The 26181-nt window shown below is 40.4% G+C and overlaps 1 protein-coding gene across 3 annotated transcripts in view; it reads left to right on the forward strand.

Moving 5' to 3' along the window:
• TRRAP (transformation/transcription domain associated protein) overlaps positions 1–26181 on the forward strand; it is a 252953-nt gene that overhangs the window by 15665 nt on the left and 211107 nt on the right. For all 3 annotated transcript variants that reach the window (XM_077449049.1, XM_077449048.1, XM_077449050.1), the window contains exons 4-15: positions 1779–1889; positions 3926–4030; positions 8955–9038; positions 9516–9572; positions 11061–11186; positions 11352–11429; positions 14202–14290; positions 14624–14720; positions 14825–14963; positions 17421–17499; positions 20328–20562; positions 25853–26171. In XM_077449049.1, the coding sequence (XP_077305175.1) occupies positions 1779–1889; positions 3926–4030; positions 8955–9038; positions 9516–9572; positions 11061–11186; positions 11352–11429; positions 14202–14290; positions 14624–14720; positions 14825–14963; positions 17421–17499; positions 20328–20562; positions 25853–26171 (1519 nt within the window). The remainder of the gene's footprint in view (positions 1–1778; positions 1890–3925; positions 4031–8954; positions 9039–9515; positions 9573–11060; positions 11187–11351; positions 11430–14201; positions 14291–14623; positions 14721–14824; positions 14964–17420; positions 17500–20327; positions 20563–25852; positions 26172–26181) is intronic.

Raw genomic sequence — 26181 nt, forward strand, 5'->3', positions numbered from 1 at the left:
TTTAATTTAATTAATTTAATCTTTTTTAATTTTATTTTTACTAAGCGCAGATTTTTTATTTTTTTCTTATTTTTTTCAAACTGTTACAATGTTTATACTTAAGTTCCACTGCTAAAGAATGTTGTGATTCTTGGCAGACTGTGTTTGTTTTTTTGTTTTTTCCCCTCTCTTTTGAGGGCTGTTGACTTGAGCAGAGCGAATTCTCTGCATAGAAAGAATCAGGGAAATACGTTGTCAAGATCTCAACAGGGGGGAAAAATTGTGATTAATTCTTAACGATTAATCGTGCAGCTCTAAGCAGAGCCCAACGAAAAGCTAAGAATCCAGGCAATATAAAGTGGGTGTAAACACTCATATACCCAGTGAAGTGACTGCCTTCAGGTGATACACAGATATTAAATAAAATTCTCCTAAATAAAGTGTACCTGTTTATCTGCAGTCTGCTCTTCTCGCTCTTCTCTACATCTGTTCAAGTACAGACTTTTTTTTATAAAGCTTGTCTGAGCTGTCAGGAAAAAAAGGGGACGAAGAGCTGACGTTGCACTCTGGAGAGCTCTGAGAATTGATTAGGGGGGCCTCTGAGAACTGATTTGGTGGGGGAAAGGATCCCCCCGCCATCACACCAGAACTGAACTGAGCCTGTCAATCAGCTGGAGGTCCCTCTCCTGTCACCATCTTTTGCTTGGCGTTGGGAAGACTTGTCAGAAGAGACAAGCACACGCTATAGAGGGATATGCTTTATTCATATTTTTATATCTGAGGTTTACAACCAAAAATAAAAATGAAAAAAAGCATAATACTAAACTACTATAAAAATTTATAGTCTAATGATCAAGTTTCTTTAGATTTTCACTCATAAAGCCTTTTCATTAAATGGTTCCATCATTTCATTGTGCGGTGCTGTCCTTGGAATTTTTCCTTTTCGTGACTGAAACAAGTTCTCCCGCACTATTATTTTCTGAACTTGGTACTTTTGTTTTTCTCATTAATAAAAGCAAATTGATATGTACCATGTGCTTGGTGTTTTATGGGATAGGGTGGCCCTGGACCTTTTTGGACCTTTCTCTGTCCGTCTTGTTGACCCTGTTGGACTTCAGTGCTGAGTTTCTGACCTGATACAAGATCCAAAATAATTCTGACACTGAATGGAATATGGAATGCTTATTAAAATAAACCTGTGGCAAGGCTATGCATACAAAAGTATTACATGGTTTCAACAAGCAGTAAAAACTCTTCTCAATCACCTCCGTTTCTATAAGCATTGGGGAAAAATGTGTTTTGGTTTTAATCTTTTTAAAATAACTTCACAGTAACGGCGTATAGATGACTGTTTTGTTCAACCTTTTTAAGAATGTCAATGGCTTTTACAGCCTATAGTCTTGGCATGTGTGCACTTTAGTTACCTTTCACACCAATGGACCAATCTTGTCTGCCTGTCAGTTTTATAGGCGGACCCGACTGGACCATACATTGCTCACTATGGGGTGGCAGATGTCAACAGATATGTGTCGATTGACACCTGCCAACATCTGATTCAATCTTGTCTGCTAAAAACAGACCAATTGGGATAGTTTTCCCATCTTCTGGCGGATCGGATGATAGTCTGATAGAAAAGGACAGTGTCCATGTCTGCTCTGCATCAGTGGAGCAGACATGGACCTGTCGTCTGCCTGCTCAGTGGGGATCAGTGCAGAGATCTGGTGCTGAGCTGGCGGGCTGCATCAGTGTGAAAGGGGCCTTAAAGTGTTGTGTTTTTAACGGCTTTTGTTTCCTCCTAGAATGTCACCACATCAGCCCAGTATTCCACCTTCCTGGAGCATATTATCCCACGCTTTTTGACCTTCCTACAAGATGGGGAGGTCCAGTTTCTACAGGAGAAACCTGCACAGGTAATCCTTAGACTGAATGTGTTATCCAGTGCCATTAATAGTGACTACGATATGTCAGGCTCTTGTATGTTGCATATTAAGCCTAGGTTCAAAATAGATTTGGTGCAATTTTTTTATGTGGTCTTGACAGCTGTGATTGTAATGTGATTCTAATAGGCTTAAAACTGCACAAAACAAACACGGGACCCCCTTTTTTTTTTTTTCCCGCAACGGAATTGTACCACATATAACACAATATCATTTCACTTGACATGAGAATCTGTGTTCAGGAATGCATCTGAACCACACCAGATTCACATCAATCTGAACCAGGCCTCAAAGCAGTTCCCATATGTTTTTTTTTTTTTTTTTTCCAAGTAGTAACTGTCACAGTTGCCAAATGCATAACATTCTTATGCTATGCTGCCAATAGATTAAAATGTGGCGATATAATGAATGTTGAATGGGACTGGTGTAAAACGTTTGTCTATTAGCAGGGTGAAGCTGCTGATGAGTATATTTGGACAGTGGAGGAGCCCCACTGTTAGAATCCATTGGCACAGCAGGGGGGATTCCTCCACCCACCTCCGTAGGATATGGGAATCTGTGTGTTCTTCCCCCCTTCTTTTTTTTTTTTTTTTTTTTTTTTCTTTTCTTTTCTTTTCTTTTCTTTTGATAAGCCCTCTGGCTGATTGAAAAAAAAATGAGACATTTCTATGGCTAGCCTTAGGCCTGAACAATGCAATACATGTGTACTGTAAATGCACAGAATGAAAGAATCTGTTATTGTCCATTTAAACTAAAAAGCAAAATGATGAAATTATCAATCTTGAGCCCGAAATATGTGACTCTTGGTGTGTATGTGTGAGTGCGTGCGCGCAGTGAAAGTTGAGTGTGGACAGTGTGTGTGTATTTTTTTAATTGGAGTTCACAATGGGTGCTGAAAGCTAAACTGATAAGATCTGATTGCTGTCACTTTGTAAGCCATTATAGGCTGACCTGAATGCTATGTTGCTACTTTTAGTAAGACACAAAAAAAATTGCATCTTTAAAACCACAGAAATAAAGCATGTATTTCTGGACAAATTGAAAAGATGTTGCAGTATGTGAAAAAAACAAACACATTTTTAAAGATGTTGTAGTATGTGACATATAATCAGATTCTTTCCACAAAGGATAAGCGGGCAGGATCAACGCGTTTCGCTATTAATGCTTCATCAGGATCCGTGCCAGCAACAAGGAACAAAGAAGCTGCACATATTAGAATTGGAATAGATTAGAATACAATTAACGTATAATATCATCTTAACAAATTCCAACAAATTATTACAAATTAAAGCTTATGCAGAGCATTTGAGCGAGAGGGAAAGATTAAAAATGTTTTCTCATTTGAAATTATTATTTTTATTTTTTTTTGTTTAAACTGTATTATAGTTTAATTTTTATATTCTCATCTATTCCAATGTTAATATGTGCAGCTGCTTTGTTCCTTGTTGCTGGCATGGATCCTAAAGAAGCATTAATGGTGAAATGCATTGATCCTGCACACTTCTCCTTTGTGGTCAGAAGCTGATTATATGTCACATACGGCAACATCTTTCAATTTGTCCAGCAATGCATATATTTAGACTTTCTGTCTGGTTTTAAAGATGTATTTTTTATTTTTATTTTCTTCAAATAAATATGTATACTTTTTAACAATTGTTGACTTTAGGATGACTGCACATTTAGTCTGGGTTCACACTATCTTCGCATGCGGCTCACAGCAGGGGTCTGATGCCTTCTCCATTCACCTTTTTCAGGTCTGATTTTTAGCCTGAATTTTTGGCTGAATTCAGACCTAAAACGGACCACAAGACGCACATGGGTCCTGTGCAAATTTGCACCGGAGCTGCAGCGGAGATATGTGAACTGGCTCCATAGAGAGCTGGTCAGCCTTAAAGCCTCTTCTCTCACTCTCCACTCCCCTGTGGTGTGGTCCGAGAGAACCATTTCATTTTCTTATGTTGCTTCTTACTATGTTGTATTCATTTTTTATATTTTTGTTTTTATTACAGCAATTGCGTAAGTTGGTTCTAGAAATAATCCACCGGATCCCCACCAACGAACACCTCCGCCCTCACACCAAAAATGTTCTGTCTGTCATGTTTCGTTTCCTGGAGGTAAGGTCAATGGTATTTAATTTAAATTTTTTTAGAAATACGTGTGTCTTTGTAGATAAATAGCCATCATGTTGTATTTTATTCAGTGCCAGCAGTCCTAAAATTATAAAAATGTATTCTAATGCAGCCCATACTTTAATTGAAGGGTCTAGAACAGTGCCCAAGAGGAAGTATGCTGAGGCTGGCCATAGATGGTTTAAACTTTGTCCATTTGCATCTGATTCAGCCAAAATTTGAGCTGTGTGGCCCTGCAAGCATCACCCAGGTTGGGTGGAAAATTATCAGCCAAACTGTGACTACATTCTATCAGATGCAGTCACTGTTTGGATATTTACGCAACCACCAGTGCCATGGCAGCTTGAATAATAAAGCTGGCTGTAAAAATATCTCCATTCACACTCTTAAGCTGGCCATACCTGGATCGAACTTTGATACATGTATGGGCTTAGTATACCCAGGTAGATTATTTCTTCCCCCCCCCCCGCCCCATTTTAATTTTGGGTTGATGCGCGGGGGAGGAATCGAATGATTTTCTTTCCTGTATATGGCCACCTTGTGGTTGGGCTGCAGTATTTTATTTATTTTCCCTATTGCTGACTGTCTAAAACTTGGGTTAAAGGAAACCAATTCTCTCTTACAAATCTAATTTCTAAGCTATATAGAAGGCACTTAGGCACTTAATGTCCTTTTGCCCGTCTTTTAAAATGTCAGAAGTTACGGACATGGGTTCATTGTCTTCCTTTTTATTTTATTTATTTATTTTTCTTCCCAATGACCGAATCCATTGGCACAGCATCCACCTTTTGTGTGTGCATTTTTTTTAAATTTATTTTATTTATTTTTTTTTTTTTGATGAGCCCTCTGGCTGATTGAAAAAAATGAGACCTCTATGGCTAGACTTAGGCCTGAACCATACAAAACGTGTGTATTGTAAATACACAAAATGAAAGAATCTGCTTTATTGTCCATTTCAACTAAATAGCAAAATGATGAAATTATCAGTCTTGAGCCCGAAATATGTGACTCTTGGTGTGTATGTGTGAGTGCGTGCGCGCAGTGAAAGTTGAGTGTGGACAGTGTGTGTATTTTTAATAAGAGTTCACAATGGGTGCTGAAAGCTAAACTGATAAGATCTGATTGCTGTCACTTTATAAGCCATTATAGGCTGACCTGGAATGCTATGTTGCTACTTAAATAGTTCTCTCTGACCAAACCACAGAGGAGTGGAGCGCGAGATAATGTGCCTTAACCCAAAAGTCAACAATCGTTAATTATACATCTTTATTGTAAGACACAAATGAGATCTTTTAAACCACAAAAAATAAAGTCTATGTATTTCTGGACAAATTGAAACGATGTTGCAGTATGTGATACTTAATCGGCTTCTGTCCACAAAAGAGAAGCGGGCAGGATCAACGTGTTTCGCTATTAATGCTTCATCAGGATCCGTGCCAGCAACAAGGAAGAAAGAAGCTGCACATATTAAAATCGGAATAGATTAGAATACAATTAAAGTATAATATCGTCCTAACTAAAAATTCCAGCAAATGATTACAAATTAAAACTTTTGGAGCGCATTTGAGCGAGAGGGAAAGATTAAAAAAAATGTTCTCAATAAGCTCTCGTTTGTAATCAATTTCTTGAAATGTTTTGTTTTAAACTGTATTATACTTTAATTTATATTCTAATCTATTCCAATTTTAATATGCGCAGCTTGTTTGTTCTTTGTTGCTGGCACAAGCATTAATAATGAAATGCATTGATCCTGCACACTTATCTCTTGTGGACAGAAGCTGATTATGTCACATATTGCAACATCTTTAAAAAAATTTTTTTTACACAGCTGATGATCAGCTGTGTAAACTGTGTAAACCAAGTGATTGGGTTGGCTGTGCAGCTGCCCAAGCACTCTTTTATGTTAGTGAAAATGGGCAGTAAGTATCCTGTGCTTCTGGGTTTGTGGTAGACTTTAGTTTAGCTGAACTTTAGTCCATTTTCTTCATCTTTCCATCTATTAAATCTTCTACCCTTTTTTTTTGTTTTAACTTTGGATAGTAACTTTTTTTATTTTATTTTTATTTATTTTTTCTTTCTGCCAGTAAATGCATTATAAAGCCCACTTCCTGTTTCTTGTTTGGTAAAAAGCCTTGGCTTATGACATCGTGCACAGCTCTCACTCTTGTGAGAGTTTGCCAGGGAGGGGGGGTGGGTGATAAGAGGACCAATAAGAGCTGCAGAGCTTAACAGTCCCCTTGCCTTACAAATCCAGTCACCTGGCCTGAGCTCTGTCAGGTTGGGCGTGAGTCCCTTCAAAATATTGTCTAATAACCAGTTGCCGATAACAATATTTTGCAAGGGCTTTAGAAGCTCATCAGGACAGCAAAGTTGTGTGGTAAAGGATGAGGGGGCACATAATTTGTGTGTGGTTTTTATTCATTTTGGAAGATTTGCACACAAAACTTTCGTAAATAACCCCCATTGCTGGAATTTAGTAAAGGAAAATCCACTTTGCACTGAAAATTCACTTGGAAGTACAGTCGCTGTAGATCCAAGGGGGACATGTAAGGAAAATAACAGCATTTTAGCTTGCACATGATTGGATGATAAAATCAGCAGAGCTTCCACTCGTTTCAAATCTACCCCTTAGATTTAGAGCAACTGCACTTCCAAGTGCACTTGCAGTGCAAAGTGGATTTGCCTTTCATAACCCCCAATGTATAGAAAGTAACATAACACGCCTTGATCAGCCACAATGTAAATCAACTCCCACTGATCTTCCAGAAGGATGGCACCAACCCATACAACAATTCTAAAATGAAGACTTGCCTGGCACTGATTTGCATACAAAGCTCTACTAAATTGCAACAATGTATAGAGAGTAACATAACCTGCCTAGAGCAGTCACAATGCAACTCCCACTGATCTTTCAGAAGCATAGCAGCAATCATACAAATAAGTTGTCTTGGCCCATCCACTAAGTGGGTGACAATGCACTTTTCCCTTGCTGCATGGCTTTAAAGGGAAGAGCTTTCCTTTCCTAAAAAAATTTAAACCGGAAAGGCAAAGCACACCAGTATAGTGTCGATTTCTCTTTAATAGTGTATTTAAAGTTTCAAATGTAGTTCCTGAGTCCTGTGTCTGCTGCTTGTGACCACCGGCCTCTGACTCGGGCAGTATTGGAGTATGAGGCTGAGGAATTGGTGATCCAGTTGCCTGTGCAGTCCTCATAACATGGCCCCCCATCTGGAAACTCCACCAATCGCTGTGCAGGCCACTTGGCACTGTCGTCCAGTACATGTTTCAAGGACCTTGTCCTTTCATTGGCCTAACAACATTTAAACAAGATAGTCTAGGGCAGGGGTCTCCAAACTTTCTTAAAGTGGTTGTAAACCCTTACAAACCATTTTGACCTACAGGTAAGCCTAGATTAAGGCTTACCTGTAGGTCCAAGAAATATCTCCTAAACCTATACGGTTTAGGAGATATTTGCCTGAAGACAGGTACCGCTGTCTACGGCGCATGCGCCGTAAACAGCGACGCGCAGGCGCACTGAGCGCGGCATTTCCAACAATGGATCTGCCGCGCGTGTCGGCTCCCGTGCGCATGCGCGGGAGTGACGTCATCGCGGCTCCGCCGAATGACAGCGGCGGAGCTGCGAGACGCCACCAGCAAGATGGATGCGGCGGACTACAGGGGACAGCGGCGACTTCGCTGGCTCCTGTGTCAGGTAAGTGACACATAATGGGCTACTATGCGATGCATAGTAGTCCATTATGCTTTGCCTTTGCAGGGAATGAAAGAGGAAGTAAACTCATCAGGGTTTACTTCCTCTTTAACAAAGGGCCAGTTTATTGTCCTTCAGACTTTACGGGAGCCGGACTGTGGCCAGCAGCAGTATCAATTTTCCTGGTACCAGGCACATAAATATGTTTGGTATTAGGGGAGTAATAGTGCTCTATCATTGGGAGGAATAGTAGTACCCCATTTTTTTGGTGTTAGTGGGAGAAATGGTTCCCCATTGTTGGTATCAGTTAGTAGACTAGTGTCTCAAGTGAGGAGAATAGTCCCCCAAGGGCTGGATAAAGGCAAGCAAAAGGGCCCAGTTTGGAGACTACTGGTCTAAGGTGATTAAGAGCTGCTGGATTTCATTAAGGCTCCATGCACACTAAACATAAATGATTGTGTTTGGGCGTTTTTTTTTTTTTCCAACAGCCCATAAACTCTCCTCTGTTATCTTATGTGTCCATGCACACATGGACGTTTTGGATGTTTATCAGCAGTGGTGTTTATGGGCTATTTTCTGAACGCCATAAAATCGCGTCCAGTAGTCGTATTTCTGACCACAAAAAAATGCCAAATTCTCAAACGCTGATAAATGTCAAACACTCAAACATGGCTCGCCAGCGTTTAACATTTTTAATCCATTGAAAAAAAGCTAAACGCTTTTGCAAAAATGTAAAAAAAAAAATGTTGAAAGACTCAATGCAAAGCTACTGGTGTTTTAATGACTGGAGCCTTAGTCATGCCTGGACTGCTGTGCATTATGCCGCATATAAGGGGAATAAGAATAAACTAACTATGGTATACTGGCATTAATAAAATGAATGGAACATTACTTGATTCGCTAGCTGCCAGCAGCTGTGCTTTAGGCTGCTGCATTCTTTGTACATATTACAAGTTAGGTTGGACTTGGCTGTCTCCTGTTATGATTTCTAAGTGTAAAAAAAATAATTTATTTATATATATATATATATATATATATATATATATATATATATATATATATATATATATATATATATATATATATATATATATATATATATATATACATATACATATACATATATACATTTTTTTTTTTTTTTTTCCGTTTTTAAATTGAACTAAGAAAAAGTAATCAATGTTTATCATTTTGTTGCAGATTGAAAATGAGGAGAATGTTTTGATCTGTTTACGAATCATCATAGAGCTACACAAGCAGTTCAGGCCACCGATCACCCAAGAGGTAATTTTGCTTTATCACGTCATGTGATAAAGACGTAAAAAACAAACAAAAAACCTGTGAGCTGATACTGTACTCTCTGTCCCTGCTCAGTTAGCATTGTTCCCAGCTATCTTTTGTGGACTACAAAACGTCTCCCCCTATTATGGAGAAGAGGGGAGGTGTTTTGTAGTCCAAACACGCTCCCTGTCCTAGGGTGACAAGGCTGCTTAGTATGGTTGTTACGCTAGGACAGAAAGTGTGTTAATGGCAAGATTACCAGGTTAAACTAAAGGGAAAGTAAATTGTGAAAAAGAAAACTAATGCAGCCACCACATCTAAGGACTGGTAAGCTGCAATACTATCAACTTGTGTGCTTGAGTTTAGGTATGACTTTAAAAGTGTATGACTTTTTTTTTTTTATCTTTTATCACATAATCTCTTCTTGTTTATCACATTCTGCTTTAGGATAGTTTTTTAAACTTTTTTTTTTTCTTTTAGATTCACCATTTCCTTGACTTTGTCCGCCAGATTTATAAAGAGCTTCCAAAAGTTGTGGTAAGTGTTTTCAATGCCTGTCTCCAATTCCCCTTGTGTTGACCGGGATATGCAGCACAATGAGCTCTGTACCCTACCCACATGAAGTAATATAACATTTTGAGTATTGGCGAATCTCAACTGATAAAAAAACAAAAACAAAAAAAAAAATTACCCCTTCACCACCATCTTTGAATTCGTTTTTGGCTTTGTTTCAGCGTAGTTGGACTTCGTTGTAAGTCAGGCTGAAGCTGAGGCACATGATGTGTGTATTTGAAATCTGTACATAAAGGGTGTACAGAAGTCAGAGAACCACAGCTTCTTGCAGACATTGGCATGCTGCCCATTTGGGTTGACCTCCTTGTTTGTATGAGTAAGACACACTAGCCCTGTGCTGGCCTACATCTGTAGTCTTATATTAATTTTTCACTTATGTGTGTAGAGTGAACTTAAAGTGGTTGTAAACCTCAGATTTTTGAGTTTTACCTATAGGTAGTGGAAATATCTCCTAAACATGCACTGTTTAGGAGATATTTACCTTGTAGTGTGCCGATGATGTCATCGGCACATGCGCTGTGAAGAAACGGACCTCTGTGCTGTTTCTTCACTCGCAAGTGCCGTGACTAACGGCTCCAGCACGCATGCGCCGGAGTGACGTCATGCGGCTCCGGACAGTTTACATCCTCTTTAAAGCAACATTGTTCTTTCAAAACCTAAGGAGAAGTACCTTTCCTTAGACTTCATTCAACTTGGCTTCCTGCAGGATGAAGTGAATGTGTACGGCTTTCTAGACCTCACCTCTCAGGTGTTCATTAATTGAAGCCATCCAGGATTTGGGGCCCCTTAATTTTAGCAGGAAGCCTATCCTTTCTAGTCCCTTTCTATTTCCCGATTTTGTCAGGTCTGGAAACTTAAAACTTGTAGTAACTTCTTTTACTGTGTCCAGTTGGGTTACAGCAGACTTGTGATAGCAACTACGCTCTTGATCACTGTCTGTCTTTAGGCCATTAGTTGAGACACGCTGTTATGCAGTTACAGTAGATACAGCAAATCTTGAAGTTCTGGTATATCTGTAAGATAATTGTATACTGTTTTATACATGACGCTTTTGGTTGTTAACCATTTTTCCTTCCTTGCACCGTCCCCTAATCCCCCCCCCCCCTTCTTTTTTTTTTTTTTTTGGTGGATCCTGAACTGTGGGGGTAGTATGGTGGAGTATCCCACAAGAGCTATCATTTTGAGATGCTGTGACCCTGTTGTAAAGTCATTACAATTTTGGCCCTTGTAAAATCCTTTATACGTTCCCATTTTTCTGCTTTCAACACATAATCATCAGGGAGCACATGTTCACTTCTAGTATATCCCACCCACTTTCTGATGTCATTTTAATGGGATAACCCATGCTATTTACTTTAACTTTCATTGGCCATTAATGTTATGGATGGGGGGTGTGTGTGTGTGTGTGTGTGTATTTGCTCTAACATTTTGTTTTGCTCTTTTAAAATAAAGAATCGCTACTTTGAGAATCCTCCCGTGATTGCTGAAAACACTGTTCCTTCACCCGAAATGGTTGGCATGATTTCCACCATTGTTGTCAAAGTAAATCCAGAGCGAGAAGACAGTGAGACGAGAACAGTAAGTGGAATGTTCTGCTATGATTGAAACAAATCAAAACCTACAATTGCCAAAATATTTCTTGATCAGTAATATGATGTTCATTTAGAGATATTTAGTTGTGCTTTCTGCATGTAACTTACACCTTCAACTCCTTGTTGGCTGATTTTGTTTGTTTCTATACAGCACACAATCATCCCCAAAGGCTCCCTCTCCCTGAAGGTGCTGGCGGAGTTACCAATCATAGTAGTTCTTATGTACCAAGTAAGTCTGTATAATACTTTGCTATCAATAGTGATAGAGTCTGAACACATTTAACACTAATAATTTAGCATCTGAGCTGGTGTGTGGTGGTGTGTTTTTATTTTTTATTTTTTTTGTATGACACAACTCTGGATTAGATACCCGTGAAAACATTGGGGTGTTCAAATTTATTAATAATAATAATAATAATATAAATATATATATATATATATATATATATATATATATATATATATATATATATATATATATATATATATATAATTTTTTTTTTTCAATAACGTTTATTGAATTTTTCATTAAAAGTAATACAAAACGTTTAAAGGATCCATACAAATTATAAGGCCTCATGCACACAGGACATTGTAAATTCTCCCAGATGCCTTTCCTCTTGACAGCAGTGTTTTAGCAGAAAAAACGACTGGCGCTTGTAACGCATTAAGGCATGTTTCCATTCGCCAAGTGCTTGGGCATTCATTTCATTGGCCGAATAACAATAATTTATTCTGGCTTTTGAAATGAATGCCCAAGTGCTAAACATAGCTAGCGTTGGCGCTTTTTATATGCGTCAATCGTTCGTTTTTTTTTTTTTTTTCCTGCTGCTTCTGGATGCACTGGCAGTGGGTTATTTTTTTTTATTTTTATTTTTTTCTGCTTGCCAAAAAAAACCCTACTAAAAGTCTGTGTGCATGGGCACATAGACTAAAATGCAGGGGAGTTTAGAAGAATAATCCCTCCTCCACCTGACTCCTTTTTAGTAGCAGCAGGAAAACATCCAGTGGGCATGAGGCCCTATGCATATCAAAATAGTACAAGTAAAAGGAAGAAATTTTCCAAAAATTAACATTCACTGAAAGGGGTTGTAAACACTCACTGCTTTTCACCTTTAATGCATTAAGGTGAAAAACCTTTTTGTACTGTGGCAGCAACCCCCCCCCCCCCCCTCTCAGAGCCCCCCTTTTTACTTAACTCAACACATTCTTTCCAGCGACAAAGATGAGCCCATCAGCTCCAGCCGCTGTCTTGGGTTCTCATTGGATAGATTGAGAGCAGCAGGAGCCATTGGCTCCCGCTGCTCTCAATCAAATCCAGTGACACGGGAGCCGGGGGGGGGGGGGGGGGCAGGGCAGAGTCCTGCTGTCTGCGTCATTGAAGCAGCTCTCCATGGTGTCTTCCGAGAAGAGGAGCAGCCAGGAGCACTGCGGGGGGACCCCAGAAGAGTAGGATCACGGCCGCTCTGTGCAAAACCCTTGCAGAGAGGAGGCAAGTATAACATCTGTGTGTGTGTGTGTGTGTGTGTGTGTGTGTGTGTGTGTGTGTGTTTGTTTGTTTGTTTTTTTTAAAGCGAACCTTTACAATCACTTGAAGTACAATGTAATAATGAATCCAAATTGATATGAATGGACAGCACTGCTGAAGCGCCTGAAAAGTACTTCGGCAGTGCCGCTTTTTAGGACGCTTTTAACCCCTTGTTAAACCCTTCTTTGGGGTTAAAAGTGCCCGGTACCTCCTACAAAGCGGAGCTGGAGCGCCCGTAAAGCGACGCTAAAATGAGCAGCGCATTACCGCTACCGCAGTGCGGTCTAGGTGTACAAGTAGCCTAAGTGACACTCAAATAGGAAAGATGAAGAAAGGAAGAGAAAGATGAGATCTGTGTGTGTATTGCTACTGCCACTTCAGCATTTTCTCTCAGGAAAAAGGTTGTATATAAAGTAGCCATGAGTGCCAGACTCTGTGTGTCTTTTTTAATATGCTAACCATAGCCATTAGAATTTTTTCATTTTATGGAAGATAAATTTACCACTTTTGCATGCCTTAACTATCGCAATTTTAGCCGCTAGGAACATATACAAAAATCAACATTTGGGAATATTAATAGGATGCTCCAATGTGCAAGCCCTCGGGTTTTCACACTGGAGTGAATGTAGCCGCTTTTTTCAGGCGCTATTTGTAGCCCCTGAAAATCGCCCGCAGTGTGAAAAGGGTCTAAAATCGTGGATCTTCAAACTACGGCCCTCCAGCTGTTGCTGAACTACAAGTCCCATGATGCATTGTAAAAGTCTGACATTCACAGACATGACTAGGCATGATGGGAATTGTAGTTCCTGAACAACTGGAGGGCCATAGTTTGAAAACCCCTGATCTAAATCCAAGCTACAGCCGATTATATAAACCATGTCAAATGCATTATTTTTCTCGTCAAACACTACATTTTCTATTCAAATACATGCAGCTGTTTTTGAATGGAAAACACTGTTTGAGAAGGACACCTGTCAAAATTAGCCACTAGTGTTGTTAAATTATAATTAAAGGCAAAACATTTTTTTTGTTTAACGTTTTGGAGTTGAGGCAGATTAGAACGCTTGCCAGTCATTAATGTTTTCTGTGCCCCGTTGAGGACATTCACCTGCTCTTTGTCTAGTTTACTATTCTCACTGAAAGTGAAAGTAAAAAAAATCTCACATTTGTCTCCAGAAAATTTAATGGGGGGGTGGGGGGACTCTTCCAATGGGGACATTCGTTCTGGTGACCTGGGGGTCCCCTAGAAATTTTAATTTGGAGTGATTTCACCACAATGGGACAAAGATGGCGGAAAAAAAAAAGGAATTCCACCTAATTTTCGTCTCACTTTGACTATGGGGCAGGAAGTGAATAAAAACCTCTCCTTGCAATTGGAGACAAATGGCGGAAAAGTTTTACATAAAGTTCTTGCATGTTTGTTTTGTTTTTTATTTAATTGTCTTTTATATTTTTTATTTTTTTTACCTGCAGCTCTACAAGCTAAACATTCACAACATGGTGTCAGAATTTGTCCCTTTGATCATGAACACAATTGTAACCCAAGTTTCCGCCACTGCCAGGTATTTGTACCTCCTTACAGCCTATACATTTCTGTTTAATTTTCCGTAAACGTGTGAAAAGGTGACATATTTTTACAAAAATATTGTCTTTTGGATGTATGGCTTGAATTCTTCTACAAAATAACTTGTTTTTCTTCTATAAGGAATATTTTTAACAATAAGAGCATAAAATACTAGCAGCTAAAAAAATCACACTCATTATGTCAAATAATGTGTTCTAGCACAATGAATTGAGCCTAATGTCTGTTCAGGAATAAAATGTGTTTATTTTTTATAATTTGTTGTCAAATAGCAAACTATTAATTGTAAGTATTTTTCTTGTTTAATTTTTAGGCAGCACAAGTTATATAACAAAGAACTCTATGCTGATTTTATTGCTGCCCAGATCAAAACATTATCGTTTTTAGCTTACATCATTAGAATCTATCAGGTATGATGGCTTATGAGTTTACTTTTAAATGTATGTCTTGACCTGCATGTTGTTGCAGTGGCCGTATTAAGATATTCATGGGGTGTTTTTTTTTTTTTGTACAGGACACCGTGGCAAAGCATTCCCAACAAATGGTTAAAGGCATGCTGCAGCTTCTTACCAACTGCCCGCCGGAAACGGCTCACCTCCGGAAAGAGCTGCTCATTGCCGCAAAGCATATCCTCAGCACAGATTTAAGAAGCCGTACGTAATCAATTTTATGTTTTAGATTTTTCCTTTAGGATAAATAAAGCTCGATTTGAAAATCTCCTGTAAGAACACTAACTCTTGTATACCAACTACTGATTTGATCTGCCAATAATATGTTCGCTCCCAAAAAATGTATTTTTTTTATTTTTTATTATTATTTTGCGGTTTCTGCTGATGTAATATAATTGGTTGGTTCTTTTGTCACCTTTCCTTAAAGTTGTGTTTCTGAATGTGTGGGAGGTAGTATTGGTTGTATGTTCATTGTATGCGCCTTTTTAGGGAGGAGTGTGTTCTTATTGAACATGGGTTCAATACATGGTACTACAACATATCCAAATTTGGGGTTCCTATCACCAAGTGACCCCGAGATAGGGGGCCCCAAATTCGGGTCGCAAAATGTCATGCACTTTTCTGCATCAGAGTGACATTTTGTGACCCGACTTTGGGGGCCCATATCTTGGGGCCAATTATTGCCAGGAACCCCAATGTCATGTCATGCACTTTTCTGCATCAGAGATACATGGCCTCAAAGTCAACTGTGACCATCTGCGGCAATGTAATTTGGTCATTAGGGTTGGGTGTTATGGTAAGTGGTTATCCATTAGGGTTATTGTTTAGGATTAAGGGTTGGATTAGGGTTAGGGTTGTTTAGGGTTAGCTGTTAGGGGTAGGGTTAGTGTTAGGACTTAGGGTGAAGGGTTAGGGTTAGGATTCTGGATATTTTAATAAGGCATTAAAAAATATTATACTACCATATACAGCAGCAAAGAATTAAAATATATTAATCAATACATATTTCACGATAAAAATATAAAACATGTATGTGCAGCTGCGTACCTACCCCGACAAGTTTTTTTTATTTTAGCCGGATGTCCATTGTCACATTTGATCTGCTCTTAGAAAAAGTACGACCTGGTCTGACATTCGTGGACACCAATATGAGAAACAGTGTGTCACCAGAGGAACGTCTGTTGGTAACGATCAGGTATGTGTATATATTTATAAAATGGATTAATCTATAGATGTACAGATGAATTTTTTTTCTCTGTCCTTTATTTAAAAAAAAAAAAGTCTATTTATAGCAAATTATCCAATTTTTTAAAATATCTATCTAAATTTTTCTTGTGGCAATTTTTAACATGTTAAAAATATATTCAAAAATTGGCCAAATAAATTTAAAACAATTATAAAAAATCTAATTAACATAGATTTGCTTTTAAATAAAACAATTTGAAACTAGAAAAAATGAATAAAAACATAGTTATTTATTTTTTTAATCTTAATATATATGTTTTTATTCATTTTTTCTAGTTTCAAATTGTTTTATTTAAAAGCAAATCTATGTTAATTAGATTTTTTATAATTGTTTTAAATTTATTTGGCCAATTTTTTAATATATTTTTAACATGTTAAAAATTGCCACAAGAAAATTTTAGATATTTAAAAAAAATTGGATAATTTGCTATTAATAGACATCATTTTAAAAAAAATAAAGGACAGAGAAAAAAATTAATCTGTACATCTATAGATAAATCTATTTTATAAATATATACACACACCTGATCGTTACCAACAGACGTTCCTCTGGTGACACACTGTTTCTCATATTGGTGTCCATGAATGTCAGACCAGGTCGTACTTTTTCTAAGAGCAGATCAAATGTGACAATGGACATCCGGCTAAAATAAAAAAACTTGTCGGGGTAGGTACGCGGCTGCACATACATGTTTGTGAAATATCCACATTCGCTGTCCCATCAACGGATGGGTCCAATATCGATGAGCTCTGACTCTGGACCTCTCACGAAATTTGCGACGACGTTGCTGTCTCATCAAGAGCAACATCCGGAGCATTTCCTGACATATATTTAATATGGGATCCATTTCAAAATATATACCACAGAAAGGGAGGCAAATGCAAGTGTACAACTGCTCTCTATGCTGCTGCTGCTCACTCTGATCAAAATAGCAGAAATAGTTAAAAAAAACATGCTTTGAGAGCTTGGGGAGGGTCTACATGATATCTTTATAAACGCAAACGCGTCTAAACGTGGCAAAACACACGTTTCAGCTTTTTTGGAGCAGAGTTTTCACCTGTGTCTCGTGTGCATGAGGCCTTATGCAGTTTTCTTTGCTTCAACTACAGATTGAAGGAAGGAAATTGGTAGATTTTCCCCCATCAAACGTGGTCTGTGTCAATGAAGCAATTCCTTCCTCCCTATTAGTGCTATTGTGTTCTGCTGCCAGGGAGTGCAGGGAGACTTCCCCTGTGGCAGAATACAAAGATGGGTGCTGCCCAGCTATAGCCACCTGAAGTGAAAGGATAAAAAATAGGCTGGTTGTACTGAAATTGATAGATCTGGCTGAATCAGCTGTTTTTTAAACAGTCTATGGCTGTCTTAGGATTCTTTTTGTTAAGAAACACTAAGATTTTTCATTATTGTATTTGTAGAGTTCATCCCTTGCATGGACAAACTCTTTGATGAATCTATCCTCATTGGTTCTGGATACACAGCCCGGGAGACTCTCAGGTATGCTCTCTGCTTTATACACGTTTTGAGATTCGTACTAAGCACCAGGTTTCCCCATCACTTCTCCTGATGAAGCTTTTCTAAAGGCAAAACATGTTGGGTAGCAGGCACTTTTTGTTAGCACATGGAGAGCAGAAGGGATTTTACATCAAAGGGTTTCATGTGTTTAGAAAAGGGATGTTCTATAAAAAGGCTTTAATAGTGGTGAATTCAGAACATCGTTCATAGGAGAATATGACTGATTTGAAAAAGGAAAATGTATATAGCCAGCATATCAGAATTTAGAAGCTCTTTTAAAGGCATTCATGAATTGTATTCTTCTAAGAAACATGGTTATATAAAAATGGATAAATATTTTAGACCTTTTTCCATCCGTTTTTAACCTGGTGATTGGGTCAGTATCACCCCCCCGTATTGGAGTGCCCCACACTGGAAAAAGGAGCAACAGAGAGTTGGCCTGGGTGGGATGGGAGTGTTGGATGTAATAGCAAATTTAGAAACACTAAACACTGAGTTAAAGCCAAGCTCCAGCTCACATTTTTAAACAGTTACAGCAATAGTCTTGTTCCAGTTAGGTTAAAGGTTTTACATAAATGAATAAAAGCCGACCATTATAAGCACCCCTGTCAGTGATAAATGGTTTCCATCAACCCTCTAACTGCTATGTCTGTAGGACAGCTTCTTCTGTTGAAAAACCAGCACTTTCTATTTAGATCACCCTGTGAAAAAAAAAAAAAAAATTAATTAAAAAAAAAGCGCTAATGCAGCCTTCACATGTGAGCATTGGTAAGCTGCAGTATAATAAATGTTTTGTTTTTGGGTTCAAAACCAATAAGTCCAAGTGGGTTAGCACTAAAAGGACATATAATGGTTCATAATATTCAGGCCCTCAATTTCACAAGACTTCAGAGGCAAGAAGGGAACAAGGAAGTATGTTGCTTTCCTGTACTTTGGGTCAGCAAACATGGCTGCTTCTAAAGTGAACCTAACATGTCATGGCAGCTCTGAAGGGCTGTTATAATTGGCACCTGCAAATACATTTTGTTATTCTTCAAGCCATCCCTGTGTCTCCATTTTCATGCTAAGGCTCAATTCCCCCATCAGCACAGTCAGTGTTGATGGGCGGGGGGGGGGGGGAATCCTTGTGGCGCTATTGTATTCTCCTGGCAGGGTGGCGTGGGGAGCCGTCCCTGGCAGAAGAAGACATTGATTATTGTTAGAGGCTATAACCACTGGCAATAATCGCATTTAAAATCCAACATGCTGGTTGTACTTAAAGCGGGATTCCACCCTAAAGTGGAACCTCCGCTGATCGGATCCCTCCCCCCCCCTCCGGTGTCACAATTGACACCTTTCAGGGGGGAGGGGGGTGGAGATACCTGTCAAAGTATTTTCACCCACTTCCGGGCATAGACTCCCGTGGGAGTCTACGCCATTTCCTGCCCTGCCGCGCTGTCTGCTGGGACACACACGGGTCCCAGTGACAGCGCGGAGATTTCCTATTGCGCGGCGCAGCTCGCGCATGCGCAGTAGGGAACCGGGAAGTGAAGCCGATTCGCTTCACTTCCTGATTCCCTCACCTAGAATGGTGACTACAGCAGCCGAGAGCCGAGCGATCGATCGGCCTCGGCTGCCGGCATCGCTGGAACCCGGGACAGGTGAGTGTCCATTTCTTAAAAGTCAGCAGCTGTAGTATTTATAGCTGCTGGCTTTTAATAATTTTTTTTTTTTGGTGGAATCCCTCTTTAAGTTGATCAATGGATCAACTTGGGCACAATCATCCTGCCCATAGATGGTTTGTTTATGATGCAGGAGGGCCTTGTATAGTTAGTGTATATAAAAACATTTGCTCATCCGAGGTACTAACTGAACTCTGGTGAGTTCCTTACTAACAGGCTGCCCCCTAATGGGTTCCCCAAAACAAACAGGGAGCACTTGTACTTGCACAGCCTTTTTACCCAGAAGCAGGCTCCCACAGCAAAGCGAGCCCTGAGCATCAGTCAGATCACGTATAAAGGTGTATGGAAAGTTGAAACTAAAGATTGTGTTTGGCTAACGGGTAAGATGCGGACCTAGGAATGGAGTTTTTATCCCAATCACAGCTATGCAAAGCCCCACGAAAGTACTTGTTAAGATTATGAAAAAAACAAAGTTTTTCTCCATCGGTCATAAACCCTGGAGCCCCTCACCATGTCTATGAGAAACCTAGGTAACCTATACACACCATCCACAATCCTGCCCACCAATGCCTCATACCATAAAAATGTTTTAAAGTGGTAGCTATCTGTATATGTTTTACCTACAGGTAAGCTTCTAATAAAGTTTACCTGTAGGTTAAATGAATATCTCCTAAATGTGCACCGCTTAGGAGATGGTCAAGTGAGCGGCAGCTGGTGATGTCACCGACACATGCTCTCTGGAGAAACTACTTACCCTTGCTATTTCTGAGCTTTGTGCTGTGGCCGTGACTTCCACACGCATGCACTGGAGTGACGTCATCGTGGCTTGACCATTCAAGCGGCCGCACCCTGCAAACCCAGAAGGAAGGCTGGGTGAAGATGGAAGCCTCTGCAACGGTGACAACGCATCGCTGGAAGGCTTTGTTTCAAGGTAAGTCTTTCATAATGCTCTGGTATGCGATGCCTACTAGCACATTATGCCTTTACCTTGCAGGGGGAAATCCCTCCCTTTTTTTTTTTTGTTTGTTTTTATTACCACTAGTAATTGACTAAACTAGGTCAGGTTCACTTTTATACTCTTACAAAATTCCTAATAATGACACATTGGCAGTGTCTAAATTTTGGTGATTTTATGTTCTTTCCTCACAGACCATTGGCATACAGCACATTAGCAGATCTTGTGCACCATGTTCGACAGCATCTTCCATTAAATGACTTATCTCTGGCAGTCCAGCTCTTTGCTAAGAACATTGATGATGAGTCCATACCCAGCAGCATCCAGACTATGTCCTGCAAACTACTACTGAACTTGGTGGATTGTATTCGCTCCAAGAGCGAGCAGGAAAATGGAAATGGCCGCGATATTCTCATGAGAATGTTGGAGGTAATGGTGGAAAATGTATTATATCATTCTTGCTACATAGCTTGTAAATGTGACCAACACCTCATATAAGATGTTCTCCAAAAAGCTGCCCGAAATCTGGCTTCACGAATCTCGCACTCTCTCTCTCGCCGCCCCCCCCCCCCCCCCCACTTCTGTCTACAATACTTCACTTCTAGCCTCATTGGACACACTAGTCCCCCTCACTACACTCAGAATCTGTCGGCAAACGGATGACACTAGAAGTGTGAATAAACATAGCCATGCTCATGAGCACCTGTGGCCTAAGATGAAGTCTCAATGATTCCAACCAATATAAATCTGCTCTCCAAAAATACAATTCCAGCCTCCTCACTGCCAAGCAGACCAATTTTATCACTCTCATTAACAACTTATCCTGTCCCCGTCAACTCTTCTCTATCTTCATCTCTCTACTTCGTGCTCCACTAACTCACTGGCTGCCCGGGAGATCGCTAATCACTTCAAACAGAAGTTTCATACAATTCGCGAGGTGATCTCTGCTGTTTAGATACCCTCCATGCTTTACACTACATGCCGACGGGTACAATCATTACTTCCCTCTTTCAACCCCACCACTATAGACTAAACTACCTGCCCTCTGGCTCTAGTCTAAACTCTGGAACCCACATCTTCAATCTTTATGGCACTGCGTCGCGTTAACTGACAATTTCCTGCAACTCTGTACCGAAACAAAACCGATTGTCCTTCTTCTTTTTTTTTTTTTTTTTTTTTGTTCTCACAAATAAAGATTTATTTTGGTGTTGTTTTTTTTTTTTCTATAAACAAAAAAGCGCCAATTTTGAAAAAAAAAAACAATAAGTTTTTTACTTTTTGGTATAATATCCCCCCAAAAAAAGTTATAGCGTCTACAAAATAGGGGATAGATTTATGGCATTTTTATTTTCTGCCACTAGTAATGGCAGCGATCGGCTTTTTCTTCTTTTTTTTTGGGTTACAGATCAGACACTTTTGATGCCTTTTTTTTTTTTGGACCATTGACATTTATACAGTGATCAGAGCTAAAAATAGCCACTGATTACTGTATAAATATCACTGGCAGGGAAGAGGTTAACACCAAGGGGTGATCAAGGGGTTAAATGTGTTCCCTCATGGGGGGGGTGGGGGTGGGGATGAGGCTACCTGGAGGAGGAGACCGATCGCTGTTCCTAATCTTTAGGAGCAGCAGACCTGTCTCTCCTACCCTGACAGAATGGAGATCGGTCTGTTCACATTGACAGATCTCCGTTCTGTCCCTGTCAGGAGTGATCGCGTGTGCCCGGCATGCTTCGGCGTTGTGCAGCAGATGCACGAGTGACCTCTACAGCTCTTAGCCCCCATTCACACCTAAGCGTTTTGTAGCTTGAAGCCTGAAGCTACAAAACGCTAGAGGGGGAAAAATCTATTATTCTCAATGGAGATGGTTCGCATCTCCACTCCATGTCGCCTGAAGCTGAACGCCTGAAGCTCAAACAAGTTCCGGACCCTTTTTTGTCGCTCGAATTGAGCAGATTTGGGCGTTTTTCTTCTTTTAACATTGGTGACCTTTTGCCCTGCACAAAATCACGGCAAATCACAGCAAAAAACGCTTGAAAACGCTACGCTCAGGTGTGAATGCAGCCTTAAAGTGGCCAATGTACAGGAAATGCAATTCTCCCAGGAGAGCCAACCTGTTGCAGTAGAACTGCGGAGGCTGGTCCTTAAGAGGTTAAAGCATGTTTTACAGGACAGTGCTTGTGCTGTGTAATTGGTCTCTTCTATCACCTGAAATACCTGGCTGATCCTGCCATGTTCTGCCCTCCCCTCTCTTAACTGACCACGGTTCATGGTTGCTGTGCCCTGACACTGGTTAGTGTATGTGTCTCCGTCATCCACAGCTCTCCTGTCTCTCCACTGACACTGGTGCACACAAGCATTAAGTTCAATAGCCAGTGAAGCTCTTCTGCTTGATTCCGAGCATGCATGGAACTTTGTGCATCGGAATTGTGTACACACGATCGGAATTTTGTTATCGGAAAATTTAAGACCCAGATCTCAATTTTGTGTGACGGAAATTCCCATGGAAAATATGTGATGCACACACAGTTGGAATTTCTGACAGCAAGGTCCTATCGCACATTTTCCAAAAAAGTTGTCTGATTTATTTATTCCCCCCCCCCCCCCCCCATCTACAGTCAGTGATAATGGGAGAATCTGTCCCGCGGAGCTATTGTATTCTGACAGTGAGGAGAGTTTCTTCTGTTTAGACTACAGTGATCAGTGTTGCAGGCTATAATTGGCAGCACTGATCAAACAAGAGAAAAATAACGCCAACATGCTGCTTGTATAGAAGCCAATTGAGAGGTCGACTTCTGTACAACAACTCTGCCCATAGATGGATCAAAATTCGGCCAGTCCCTGATGAACCGGACAAATTTTGATCCATCTATAGCTGGCTTTAGCAGCCTGACTGCATTACAGTAATACATACAGAGGGTTCAACTGAGCTTTAATACATTCTAATCTGCCATCTTTATTACCTGACCTAAGTGCAACCAATTGCAAAATGGTGATGTTCCATAAAAAGAGGATTTGGCAATTGCACTGTTGTAAATGTTTATAATTCTATTCTGTTCAGACAGGGCAACCTTTAGTAGAAATAACATGTTTTGTTATGGAGGTTAAAGAGCTAAAACTACAAAGATATTAGACTTATAAATAGAATTATACATAATAAATGTGTGTTTTTTTATTTTTTGTTGGTATTGGCATCATTAGGCCAGTCCCCATGTTAACCCTCAAACTACAATTGGAGTTCACAGCCCTTCTTCTAAGTGCCAACGTTGATGGATTTATTACTAGTCTGTGAGAGGTAACAGGCCAGGAATTAGTAGATGTTAAGTAATTCTCAGCAAGTAGGGGGACTTTGGCTACCATAACCTTTTTAAAATTCGGATTGCCTGGCTCTGTGTTGCTTCTGACTTAAAGTGGTTGTAAACCCTTACAACCAACTTTGACCTACAGGTAAGCCTAGATTAAGGCTTACCTGTAGGTCCAAGAAATATCTCCTAAACCTACACGGTTTAGGAGATATTTGCCGAAAGGCATGCGCCGTAGACAGCGGCGCACTGAGCGCACCGCTGTCAACGGCAATATGCCGCGAGTGGCGGCTCCCGTGCGCATGCGCAGGAGTGACGTCATCGCGGCTTCGCTGAATGACAGCGGCGGAGCAGCGAGACCCGCCGAGAAGATGGACGCTCCGGACTACAGGGGACAGCGGTGACTTCGCTGGCTCCTGTGTCAGGTAAGTGACACATAATGGACTACTATGCGATGCATAGTAGTCCATTATGCTTTACCTTTGCAGGGAATGAAAGAGGAAGTAAACCCATTAGGGTTTACTTCCTCTTTAAGACACAGGCCCAGAACAAGCAGGTGCAAACGAAACTCTGATAAGTCAGAATTTTTTATCTCATCACTTGTTTGGTTTCGTGACTTAGTGTTGAAACATTTTTCAGAAACGGGTTAGCACAAACGTATTTATTTTAATCGTCAGGCCCTTGCTGGCAGATGAAATCAAATTAAGGCTGGGTTCACACCATAGCGATGCGGGAACGCCGCGAATCCGCTGCGTTTTCCCGCATCGCATGCCTCCCGCTGGCAGTTCACACTGCCCTATGCGGACTGCTGGGAGTGTCAATGAAATCTTAATGACACCCCCAGACCAGTCCGCATATCGCAGTGCGATCTGCACACTCGGACAGGAATCGGATCGCATGGTGTGAACACCCATGCGATCCGATTCTGCTGCGGACCAAAAAAAGGGTCCCGTGCGAGTTTGCGGCGGGAGCGATGCGAATTCAGCCATACTATCTGTATGGCTGAACTCGCATCGCTACAGAGATCGGATGTGATTTGCACTGCAGTGCGGTGCGAATCACATCCGAATCTCCCACCCGCAGCAGTGTGAACCCAGCCTAAAGAAGAGGAGGCTCTTTTGGGTGCGTGATGACATGAAAAAGAGTACACAAGCCCTTTAGTAGATGTTACCTGGATGGATTTACTAAAACTGGGGAATGCAAAATGTGGTGTGTGTGTGTGTGTGTGTGTGTGTGTGTGTGTGTGTGTGTATATATATATATATATATATATATATATATATATATATATATATATATATATGTATATATATATGTATATATATATGTATATATATATATATGTGTGTGTGTGTGTGCATATAGATGTATATTATATTTCTGTGTATAACCATAAACATTGGGTCTTCAATTACCTTGGTGGCCTCGGCCTCCCAGAAAAATCCTCAGCCATGCTCGGTTGGGAGTCTGAGACCGGTCAGGTATCCTCCCCAGAGAAATGGTATGACAGGATTACTAATATGCATAGAGGCGCAAAGTCAGTGGTAAAGGAAACAGTGGTGAAATTACATACGAGGTGGTATTATACACCACCTAAACTTCACAAAATTTTCCCCGCTGTTTCCGAAAACTGCTTCCGAGGTTGCCCCGAAAAGGGGACTCCGCTACATATTTTGTGGAGTTGTAAAGCACTTAGACATATGGCAGAATGTAGCCTCCAAAGTGGCAGAGATCAGTCATTTCAGAAATACCTGGATCCCCCCCGAACAAAAACTAGCCCACACGCTCTTTACTGCGGTCCACTGGACCATCGCTTTTGTTCTGGAGAACCCCAGGGGTCCCCTGGTATCAGGTTCTTAAACGTATGGTGGCCATACAGCTCATGGAGAAAATTTTCCACACTATCATGGACACCATGCCTATATATGAGTTGAAATTGAGCTCTTGGTCCCCCTAATCTCACATAGGGTGCCTTTGCTAGGTCGGGGCAGTATGCTCAAAATATACTGCATTAAAGACGATGATTACCAGATTGGTTTGCCGTAACCTCCTTTTTCTATTCTGTTTATTGGTTTATATGTTTGATTTATGGTTTATTATTATTTCACCTGATATATTTTCACAGTAGAAGAGTCACGGTAATAAGGAGACGCCCACTAGACCCATAGTAAGCTTCAAGACTCTCCTCCTTGAGCGGTCTCCCCCTGTAGACACATTCATGTGACAATTCAGCCGAAAGTGAACCACGTTGGCCCTTTAAGGACCTCTCACCATATAACCTTACTATAAGCTGTTCAACATTTCTGTAACATTTGTCTATTATTCTCTGTAACTGACTATTGTTACTGCTCTTTATTTTTCAATAAAATCATTTATAATAAAAAATAAACAACGGGTCTTCTTATACTTTAATCTAGGTGTTTGTCCTAAAGTTCCACACCATAGCCCGCTACCAGTTGTCAGCAATCTTCAAGAAGTGCAAGCCCCAGTCTGAACTGTGTGCAGCTGATGCCATCTTAGCCAGTGTCCCACCAGCTACTCCTGCCAATGCTTTGCCTGCTGCTCCCTCCACGCCGCTTACCCAGGTTCCACTTCTGGTATTTGACAAGCAAGGAGAAAAAGATAAAGAGGACAAGCAAACCTTTCAAGTGACTGATTGTCGCAGCTTGGTGAAGACCCTGGTGTGTGGTGTGAAGACTATCACTTGGGGAATTACATCATGTAAAGCACCTGGAGGTAACATTCC

This window comes from Lithobates pipiens, unplaced genomic scaffold (assembly GCF_037356315.1).
Source record: "Lithobates pipiens isolate NorthernLeopardFrog02 unplaced genomic scaffold, aLitPip1_a1.2 Scaffold_22, whole genome shotgun sequence".
Taxonomy (NCBI): Eukaryota; Metazoa; Chordata; class Amphibia; order Anura; family Ranidae; genus Lithobates; species Lithobates pipiens.